The sequence below is a fragment of the Trachemys scripta genome, chromosome 4 (assembly GCF_013100865.1).
Source record: "Trachemys scripta elegans isolate TJP31775 chromosome 4, CAS_Tse_1.0, whole genome shotgun sequence".
Classification (NCBI taxonomy): Eukaryota; Metazoa; Chordata; order Testudines; family Emydidae; genus Trachemys; species Trachemys scripta.
In genome coordinates this window covers 43193386-43204507 of record NC_048301.1, presented here as the reverse complement: position 1 = coordinate 43204507, position 11122 = coordinate 43193386, and the positions used below count along the sequence as shown (strand labels likewise).

The 11122-nt window shown below is 45.6% G+C and overlaps 1 protein-coding gene across 2 annotated transcripts in view; it reads left to right on the top strand.

The window, feature by feature from the left end:
- Positions 1-23: 23 nt before the first annotated feature.
- LIN52 (lin-52 DREAM MuvB core complex component) overlaps positions 24-11122 on the top strand; it is a 68141-nt gene continuing 57042 nt past the window's right edge. The window contains exons 1-5 of one of the 2 annotated variants that reach the window (XM_034768562.1): positions 24-264; positions 728-802; positions 1802-1839; positions 3145-3211; positions 8364-8447. In XM_034768562.1, coding sequence (XP_034624453.1) covers positions 246-264; positions 728-802; positions 1802-1839; positions 3145-3211; positions 8364-8447 — 283 coding nt within the window. In that variant the 5' untranslated portion in view covers positions 24-245. The remainder of the gene's footprint in view (positions 265-727; positions 803-1801; positions 1840-3144; positions 3212-8363; positions 8448-11122) is intronic. The other variant, XM_034768563.1, reaches the window with a different exon arrangement.

Genomic DNA, 11122 nt, shown 5'->3' with positions numbered 1-11122 from the left:
TCCCGGCCAATAGGGATCCGAACTCGTTTGGCCCCGCCCCACAGGAACCGCCCACCGTCCCAGAGCGAGGATTGGCCACGTGAACTGAAACGCCCCCTGCATGGGAAGCCTGCTTGGGTGGAAATTCGGGTCCGAACTCGCCTCCTAGGGAGAGGAACGCAGGTGACGCGTGTCGGGGCGGCGCTAGAGGGAGTCACGTGTACGTTCCCGCGGGCGGCAGTTGCCCGTCACGTGACCTGGGCAAGATGGCGGCTCCCACGGAAGGTAAGAACTTGAAGCACCGGGACTGGAGCCGGTTCCGCCTATCATGTCCCGCCTGCCCTTCGCGCGGAGCTCAGCCGCGGCGTCTCCTGGGCACCGGCCCAACCCGCCCGGTTCCTAAGCCGCATGTCGAGCTTTACATGTCGCTGCCCCCACTCCCTGTCGCCGGCGGTTCGGCACCGTGAGGGTCCTGGGGACTGGCTCTGCCAGGCGCCCCCATCTCGCCGCGGGGCCGCCCCGGGCAATGGAGCCTGACACAGGAACGGGCAGCCCTGCCCTCCGGGCACGTCCCCGGACAGATGCCACTAGTGTCCTGCGTTGGGCGCCACGGTCGAGCCTTGCCAGGGCACCCTCACGCCACGGCCCGGGGGCAGTACGGCCGGGGCGTCGCCGGGGCTGTGTGTGACATACCCGGCTGCGAGGTGGGAGCGGTGTGCGCCGTGTCTGATTGACTGTCTCCTTCCAGGGACCGACCTGGAAGCCTCCCTGTTGAGCTTTGAGAAGCTGGACCGAGCATCCCCAGACTTGTGGCCGGAGCAGCGTAAGTCGTGCCTGATTCTCCCCCAGGACTTGGTGATGTGGGTGGATCCCTCGTGTGGGAGGTAGCAAGAGACAGCTTCTAGTGTCCCAGTCAGAGGAGGAAAGGTCCCATGACCATCAGTGTACTGCAATCCCCCACCTGGGAGGGGGCCTGTGTGGGTCACAGAGTTATGGTCTGGTTGTGCAGGGAGTGGCACCCTCTAGGCTTTATCTGGCCATGTAAATGTAACATCGGTTTAATGGAGAAGGTATCCAGCTTGAGTAGATCCAGTAGATCCAGGATGTCCTCGTGGCAGCTTTCTAAGAGGGATACTTCTCAGGTTGTGTTCTCTTCACCAACGAATTTAAACTACAATGATGTGCGTTCCTTGGTGAGGTGGTTGATCTCTAACTAGCGAGGGCTGATAGGAACACTTCTTAGGACCTCTGGGTAAACTACTGGTCAATAAACTCTGTCTGCCTGCTCTTGACACTCACATGGCAAATCAGCAGGAGTAGTCTCCCAAGGAGTATTCTGAATTCTTGTAACTACTGTAGTACTTGCTGCAGTTTCTTGCATGAATTGAAGTGACTAACATTTCACATTTAATGTAGTGAGATGGCATGTCTTATGGCAGGGTGTGCCTGGGGATTTTATCTAACTACACTGCAGCTGGGAAGTGTAATTCCTAGTTTGATTGGCACATGTGCAGTAGCTCTGTTCCATGTAGCATACAAACATATATCAGCATGGCCATGGCAACTCAGGCTAGCTGTCAACCTTTCTGCTTAGGACCTCAGACAGGATTGTATTCAGGCAAGTTGCCCGTGACCTCCGTGGCCACGCTGTAATTTTTAATATGCTAACGCAGGTGTTTATGCCTACCTAAGCTGGGAATTATGCTTCACAGCTGCAGGGTAAACGTATCCTTAGATGATGGTTAGTTGTGGCTTCTTTGGAAACAGGAAGGCAATGATATTTGGGTCGTGAATAATTATCTTTCTCTCTCCTTCTATCCAGTACCAGGTGTTGCTGAATTTGCTGCTTCCTTCAAAAGTGTAAGTGATCTCCTCTAATTGAAACCTGTTTACATTTCCTCCCACTTCTTTCTCCAACGTTGCTATCTTTTGGAAATCCCTGTACCCTATACAGACGTTTTGTCCATAAAGTTTCTTAAATATAGTTTGCTAATGTCACTGTTTCTATTAAGACCTCTCCTAGATCAGCAGTTTTCAAACTGCAGGTCGCAACCCAATACTGGATCATGGAATGTAAGGCACTGGGTCGCGGCGACTCTGGTCAGCACTGCCGACCGGGTCGTTAAAAGTCCTGTTGGTAGTGCTGCCCAGCTAAGACAGGCTAGTTCCTACCTGTTCTGACACTGTGCTGCGCCCCGGAATTGGCCAGCAGCAGGTCCAGCTCCTAGGCGGGGAGGCCCTGGGGCTCCACATGCTGTTCCTGCCCCAAGAGCTGGGGGGGCAGTGCCTGTGGGCGAGAGCTGCTTGCGCGCCTCTGCCTAGGAGCTGGACCTGCTGCTGGCAGCTTCCAGGGCGCAGTGCAGTCCGCTGTGCCGGGACAGGCAGGAAGCCTGCCTTATCACCCCTGCTGCTCTGCTGATCGGGAGCCTCCCGAGGTAAGCCCACGCCCCGTGCCCCAATCCTCTTCCCCAGTCCTAAGCCCCTTCCTGCACCCCAAACCCCTCATCCCTGGCCCCACCCTAGAGCCTGCACCCCAACCTCCTGCCCCTCCCACACCCTGACCCTCTCATTCCTGGCCCCACCCCACAGCCCTCACCCCTGCAGCCCAACCCTCTGTCCCAGCCCTGAGCCCCTCCCAAACCCCTCATCCCCAGCTCCATTGGGTTGCGGGCATCAACAATTTTCTTCAACTGGGTCAGCAGAAAAAAAGTTTGAAAACCACTGTCCTAGAGAACACACTCCTTTGTGCACATGTTACTTGTCACAGTCTCTATTTTCTTGCTAGGGTAACTTTTTCCTCTATGGGAGTTTCAGAATTTACAATAAATGTATCTTCTGCTTCATACTGTATATGAAACTTGGAAGTGAAAGCTTTAGATCTGAACTTGGTTATTATCAGAAGTATTACTGTCTATATTGCCCTTTGGGAGATAAGGGGGCATTGCGTCAGCAACAGTGGAAAAAAATGCTGGAAAAACAGGACTCCAATACAGAAACACAGCATCTGATGAGGATAGCTCTTTACACCGTGTCTGGGGTTTAATCCTTAGTTCATTTAATATTATTGACTGGGTGTCATTATTGCTGGAGATGGTAGCTTTACATCTCCTACAGCAATGCACAAAAATACTTGATTGAGCATGCATTTTGTTTGTCTTCTTGCAGCCTATCACCAATTCTCCTCCCAAATGGATGGCTGAACTAGAAAATGATGATATTGATATGTTAAAGGGTAAGTATGTGCTATCAGATAGCAAGCGATGTGGAGTCTAGGTAAGTAGAAACTTGAGACCTCAAAGGAAAAGAACCTAAGGTAGTGCCTATTGTGCTGCTTATGCAGTATAAATTCGGTTTAGATGGGGTGTTAGAAATTTCTGTTTTCTTAGAAATATCAAGGAACATCACTCTTTTTAAATTTTTTTCTTTTTTTTCCCTCGTTGTCTGTGACCTAAATCTAAGTTGGTAGCCCTCTCAGCTCTTAATTATTAAATCTTCCAGAGTTTTCTTCCCAGATGTTTTAAACAAACGTTTTTTTAAAATATCTATTTTATCCATGTTCTGTAGTGTGAGAAGAACTTGTTTCTCTTGTCACGTTTTATTTTCTTGTTATCTGTGATTGTGTAACTGGAAGGCTATGAACTATTGTGATGACGAGATTAATTTTTAATGTAAAACACCCACAGGAGAAAATACATTCTTACCCCACTTAAAAAAAAAGAAAAAGCACAAGCCAATATCTCTTTCTGTGCCAGTTACTCACAGAGTGACAAGAAATCTTGATTTCTGGAGAAGTTCAACTGTGGTTTTCCCCCCCTTGGCTAGAAATCCTACTAATTCTAATAGGCTAACAAAAGTGGGGCTATTAAAGGGCTTTTCCTCAGATGAATTTTTCTCAGACAGTGTGGAAGAAACGAACTCCACTCTCAGGTTGGAAGCAACAAAATCAGAGACAGCTTTATTCAGGACATGCAATTGCAAGGGAAGAATACAGCTGACAGAGAGCATCTCTGCCTCAGTTTCTCCAAAGTACAAGCAAAATCTCACAAGCATTTATACCTCTTTGTGACGTGCATTAATTTAAAACATTTGCTATCTATTCCAGTATTTTCTCTTCTCAAACATCGTTATCTCAAGGCTAGGTCACACTGACTATTCTGCTGTTTTCCACTCGCTTCTGATGTGAGCCCTGCTTCTACAGGTCTCACAATATTAGGCAAAGACTTGACAGAACAGTTGCTCTGTCTCTGACACTTAAATGGCTGCACTTATACCCTCTCTTTCTTTCCCTGCTTCCACAACTGTGACTGAGTTTCTTTATTTGGGAGCTATTTGTGATCTAGAAAACATCAGTAGCTTCGGAAGTGTTCAACAGAGCTCCCCAGGAGTGCATGTACTGTAGAAATAGCTCTTTGAACACCGCTCTACTGCACTGTTTCCAATTTTAGACCTTGGAGATCTCTTCTTCAGGCTGAAGAAACATTTGACTGTACTCAGACACAAACTACAGTGCAAAAGGAACTGTTTTTGAAAATGGCTCAATTCAGTTGTGCTCAACTTGGGTTCTGTTGCACAGCTGCTAATAGAATTAGGCTAAAGAGCAGTCACAAACTGTTTGATCATAGTCCCTTGGGTACTTCTAACGCAATTTGTCCCTGTAGGTGCTGGTGCTGCTACTTCTACTCAAAATGTGAGTTTTGTAAAGGTACCTTCTATGTAGGATTCCTGCTCCTGCATGTTGGCTCTTTATTACAAGGCTGGCAGAACTTTCCTAGCTCTTTGGGGTTTCTTTTACATTTGAGGAAAAGAGTAGCTGAGTGCACAATGAGCTAGGCATCTTCCTAGTCACCATCTGCCAGTCTCTGCAGAGAAAATGCTGCATTCTGATTCTGCTAAAATGATCAGCGGCGATTTAATTTATGTGACCATTCAAATGGTCAACTTAAATTTTAAAGTTAATTGCCCTCAATTACTGTTCGCACCTGTCAGAACTACTGTTTCAGACAGTCTGTAGGGGGGTATATCTTCACTAGGAGAAAAAAGGTGGTGTTAATGTACCTTCAGAATATAAGAATGGCCATGCTGGGTCACACCAGTGATCCATCTAGCCCAGTATCCTGTCTTCTGACACTAGCCTATGCCAGGTGCTTCAGAGAGAATAAACAGAACATGCAATTTTCAAGTGATCCATCCCCTGTCCTCCACTCCCAGCTTCTGGCAGTCAGAGGCTAGGGACACCCAGAGCATGATGTTGCATCCCTGACCATCTTGGCTAATAAGCATTGATGGATGTATCCTACATGAACTTACATAATTATTTTTCGAATCCCGTTATAGTTTGGGCCTTCAGTACATCCCCTGGCAAAGAGTTCTACAGGTTGACTGTACATTGTGTGAAGAAGTACCTCCTTTTGTTTGTTTTAAACCTGCTGCCTATTAATTTCACTGGGTGACTCCTGGTTCTTGTGTTATATGAAGAAGTAAATAACACTTCCTTATTTACTTTCTCTACACCATTCATGATTTTATAGACCTCTATCATATGCCACCTTAGTCATCTTTTTTCTATGCTGAAAAGTCCCAATCTTGTTAATCTCTCCTCATATGGAAGTTGTTCCATATTCGTAATCATTTTTGTTGTCCTCCTCTGTATCTTTTCCAATTCTAATGTATGTTTTTTGAGATGGGGCAACCAGAACTGCATGTCATATTCAAGGTGTGGGGGTATGTGATCTGCGTCGACCCACCTACCCGTTAGGGGGCGGTGGGGAGCTATGAGGTCACTGGCTGGCCTGGGTCACGCCTCCGTCAGAAGGGAATTAGCGGCGGGGCGGCTGCCAGCCAGAGTCTGTAGCGCCCCTCAGGCAGGGGAGCGCCGGCTAAGGTCAGTAGCGCGCCCCTCAGGCAGGGGAGGGGAACGCAGGCCCACCCTACACCACTGCGTTCCAGCCCAGGGCCCTGACAGTGGCAGGACGAGGGTCCCGCCACTGGATCAGCGGCGTCCTTCCGCAATACAGACTCACCACTGTGCAGCTCTGTCCCTGGGCTACTTCCTACCCGATTGCTCGTTCGAATCCCTCTGGTCCCGCCGGTGCGTCAGGGTAGTTCGCTGCTGGCAGCTCCAGCTCCCCCTCAGGCTCAGGCTCCTCCAGCTCCTCTGGGTACTCGGCTGCTGGCAGCTCCAGCTCCCCCTCCGGCTCCTCCAGTTCCTCTGGGTACTCGGCAGCGGGCAGTCCTGGCAGCCCCAGTCCGTCCTCCAGGTGAGGTCTCCACTGGTCCAGGGCCTCCCCTGGCGTGGCAGCAGGGTCTGAAGGGAGCAGGCCGCGGTCTGCGTCTGCCTCCGCCTCCCTCCCTGGTGCTGCTCCAACTGAGCTAAGGGCCCCGCCCTTTATACTTCCTGTCCCACCCCTCCCCTTCCGGGGGGTGGAGCGAGCTTGGGCTGGCCCCGCCCACTCAAGCTGAGGGAAAGGCCCTTTACCCTCAGGTTCGGAGGGCAGCCACCCTGGCCCCCTACAGGGTACTATGGATTTATATAGAGGCATTATATTTTCTGTCTTATTATCTATCCCTCTCCTACTGGTTCCTAATATTCTGTTAGCTTTTTTGACTGCTGCTGCAAATTGAGTGGATGTTTTCAGAGAACTATCCATACCTTTTTCCTAGTGAAGATGCACCCACCAAATCAATTAGCCTTGACTCATGTTTTCAATGTTCTCTTCACAACCATAGTACTAGAAATATCTCTTAAATGAAATCTTAAATTCTGGAACAATCATTTGATGACTGATCTAGTTACATGATGGATAACACAAAGCAAATAATGGTTATGAATAAGTTAATCGAATGTTTTCACATAATAAACTTAACATACAGCCTGTATCTTAAAGTTTACAACGTACAAGTCAGTTACTAATTTTGTTTTATTTTTTCAAACCTCTGACCTAATGTTTCATTTTTTTTTATTTTTTTTCCCTGGAGGAATTGGAGATGTTAGAGGGGTAACTTTTAATCTGTAAACTAACAGACTGACTTGTGAGAGCTCAATTAATTCGATCTAAAAGTAAATGATTCTGCAGAAAATAGTTGTATCGATATGTAACAGATCTAATCTCTCCTTTTAAGTACCGTGCTGGCTGTGCTATGGAACAGCTATGATTTTACTACTGTCTCCAAAAGTACAAAATCTACAGGCCTTTGGATTCCTATTGGAAAACGGGTTGTTGAGTTAAAAGTTTTTGTTAATTTGTGTCAGTTACCTCCTCGAGCTTCAAACTTGTTTACTTCCAAAATAATAAACTATATGATGGCAAAACAATAGCAAAGCAAAAAGGTGAATTATTCTTCGTTGTATGGCTCTGGTTCAGTCACATCTGAGATACTGTGTTCACCTCCATATGCTATACAGGTATTAACGTTGTAGGGAGCTCAGAGAAGAGCAACAAAACAGTCAGGGAGTCAGCGAAATTAATTTGACTAAAGAGCGAAAGTATTCATAATTAATAAGTGGTGTACAGTTAAGGTGTGTGTCTAAGATGAGAAGACAGCAGAATGTCTACAAATATTTCCTTGGTGTTTACATCCTTTTTGGAGAACTTAGTGTGGTATAACAAGGAGTAGTGGGATGAAATGAAGGGAAACATCCAAGAAATGTGAGAATTTCCTGACAGTGAGACACATCAGGTTATGGAAACACCACCTCAGCGGAATTGTTGCCTCAGTGCGTGCGATAGTCAAACTTAGAGGAGACAAAATGCACTTTAAAATGAACAGTGGGGAAGAAGTATGCACTAGAAGAAGGGCGGGTTACAGGAGTAAGTCTCTTCCCTCTGTCTATAGCTGGTAGGCAACCTATGGTACACGTGCCAAAGGCGGCACGCGAGCTGATTTTCAGTGGCACTCACACTGCCCGGGTCCTGGCCACTGGTCCGGGGGGGGTTCTGCATTTTAATTTAATTTTAAATGAAGCTTCTTAAACATTTTTAAAAACCTTATTTACTTTACATACAACAATAGTTATATATTATAGACTTTTACAGAAAGAGACCTCCTAAAAGTGTTAAAATGTATTACTGACACGCGAAACCTTAAATTAGAGTGAAGACTCGGCTCACCACTTCTGAAAGGTTGCCAACCCCGGTCTATAGTTTTGTAATCCATTCAGATTTAGCCACCCACACTGGGAATTCCAAATAAGGAATCTATGGGCCTGCACTATTTCCCTGTTATCCAGATGTGAGGAGGACTACTGAACATATGCTGTCTCCAAGGGGCAGAGCGAGCACATCAACAATATGACCTGAAGGCTCTTTGCTAAATAGCTAATACGGCTTAGTTGCCACTAGAGGGCAACAGACAGTGTTAAAAATCACATTTATTTTGTTTTTTAGAGCTGGGGAGCCTTACCACAGCAAACCTAATGGAAAAGGTTCGAGGCCTGCAGAACCTGGCTTATCAGCTAGGGCTGGATGAATGTAAGTACTGTACACATTCACTAATGGCTTCATAGTGAATTTCCTCCTTTCAGACATTTAACTTGCTCTATCCAGATCTGCAGTTCTCTTTAGCTAGAAAAGTATATATATATTTTTAGGAGTTGCAAATGTATGGGAAAGCAGCAGCAGTGCATTAGGAAACCCTTCTCTGGTAAGAGGTGTACTTTATTTTAATGTCATTACGCAGCTGTCTGTTATAGGCACATGTGAGTTAATGTTGCAGGAACCTCAAGTTTAAAATTTCTCAACCTTTATGGATTTCAGTTTCCATGCTGATGTTGCATTAAAGCTTATTCCTGTAGTAAATGTATTACCGTGTTGTGTGCCTACACACTCTTCCACAGCTGCCTCTGCTGCAAAATAATGAGAAGGGAGACTGCTTGTCCACCCGTATACTTTACACCTGCAGAGGCAACCAATCATAGAGGAGATGCAGTAGAATCTCAGTTACAAACACCTTGGGAATGGAGGTTGTTCATAACTGAAATGTTCGTAACTCTGAACAGAATGTTTTATAGTAGTGACGGGTTTGGTCACAGAGACCCCCTTGGGACTGTCACCTGACATGCTGAGATTACCTCTGAGTCCGTTTTCCCTGCCAGCTTGGGAGTCCAGAACCCTGCCTTGTTAAGCCAGACACGCTAGCCTGCTGCAACACAGATCCACGTCTGGTCCACGCCCCCAAAGCTGCAGACTTTAACCAAAAACTGCTCAGCAGGTCACTTACTTCCAGCACCCAGTTCCCAATGGGATCCAAACACCAAATAAATCCATTTTACTCTGTACAAAGCTTATACAGGGTAAGCTCATAAATTGTCTGCCCTCTATAACACTGATAGAGAGATATGCACAGCTGTTTACTCCCCTAGGTATTAATCACTTACTCTGGGTTCATTAATAAACAAGTGATTTTTATTAAGTATAAAAAGTAGGATTCAAATGGCTTCAAGTAATAACAGACAGAACAAAGTAAGTCACCAAACAAAATAAAGCAAAAACACGCAAGTCTAAGCCTAATACATTAAGAAACTGTCTACAGGTAAAATCTCACCCTCAGAGAGGTTCCAATAAGCTGCTTTCACAGACTAGACTCCTTCCTAGTCTTGGCCCAATCCTTTCCCCTGGTACAGTCCTTGTTAGTTCCAGCAAACATCTTTGGTGTAAAGCAGGGGCTGGCAGCCCCCTTTGTTCTGTTCCACCCCCTTTTGTAGCTTTGGCACAAGGCGGGAATCTTTTTTGTCTCTCTGGGTCCCCACCCCTCCTTCTAAATGGAAAAGTACCAGATTCAAGATGGATTCCAGTATCAGGTGACATGACCACATGTCCTATGAGACCCCAACCTCCATTCTTCCTGGGCTGGCCCACACATACACAGGAAGATTTGTAAGTAAACGGATCCATTTACAACCAATTGTCCTAGTCAATGGGAGCCATCAAGATTCTAAACCGTTAATGGCCGACACTTTGCATAATTACAATGGGACCTCAGTTATACTTCATATTTTTAGCTTCAGATATAAGAATGATACATGCATACAAATAGGAAGAATATAGTCAGTAGGTTATAACCTTTGTTATGATATCTTACAAGACACATTTTGCATAAAGTATATTCCAGTTACATCATAGTCACACTCATAAGCATATTTCCATAAAACATATGGAGTGCAACATCACAGTGGTTTTCTTTCAAAAGTTTACGACTGAACATTGACTTAATACAGCTTTGAAACTTTACTGTGCAAAAGAAAAATGGTGCTGTCCCTTTTATTTTTTTAGTAATTTACATTTAACTCAGTACTGAACTGTATTTTTTTTTTTTCCCTCTGCTGCTCCCTGATTGTGTATTTCTGGTTCCAAATGAGGTGTGTGGTTGACTGGTCAGTTCATAACCTCTGCTGTTTGTAACTCTAAGCTTCTACTGTAAATGCAAGCCATATTTCTCTAGAGTGAGTGTTATCAGGTGGCCAGAGCAGGGGATTAGGAGTTGGAATTCCTTGGTTCTGTTTCTGATTCTGCCATTGATTCCTTGTGACACCTTGGAGAAAAGTAATTTCAGCTCAACCTCAGTTTTCCCACTTGGAAGAAGATATTTCTCAAGATACTTACCCCCCACCCCCATTCATATTCTGGGGTAAATCCTTCCTGCGTGAGACTAAGAGTTCTATGTGGTCATTTTGGCAACTGAAATTGCTTCATAAGAGAGTAAGAATGATGCCTTGGGGACTGTTCACTGACTTCTCTCTACCCCTGCCCTTTAAGTGAGGGCTTGTCTACACTTAAAACCCTGCAGCTGCATTGCTGTAGCACTTCAGTGTAAATACTACCTACGCCAATGAATAGGCAGTATCCCCTTTCTTAAAATATTTTCAGGATCAGGGATAATTACCTATACAATTCATGCTAATACCCACTTATAACTCCTGTGTCTGTCAACCGTTCTGTCAGTCTGTCCTTATATCACACTCCAGAATTTTACTTTGGATTGAAATTAGTCTAAGTAGTAACTGTAGTTTCCTGTTTCACACTTTTTTCCTCTTTCTAAAAATGGAAAAGGGGGTGTAACGTGAGATTGCATGTACCATCCAGACTGTCTCATCCTCAAACTCCTTCTAATATTAAGTGATTGCTATAGAGTAAATTGTACTTGGCGC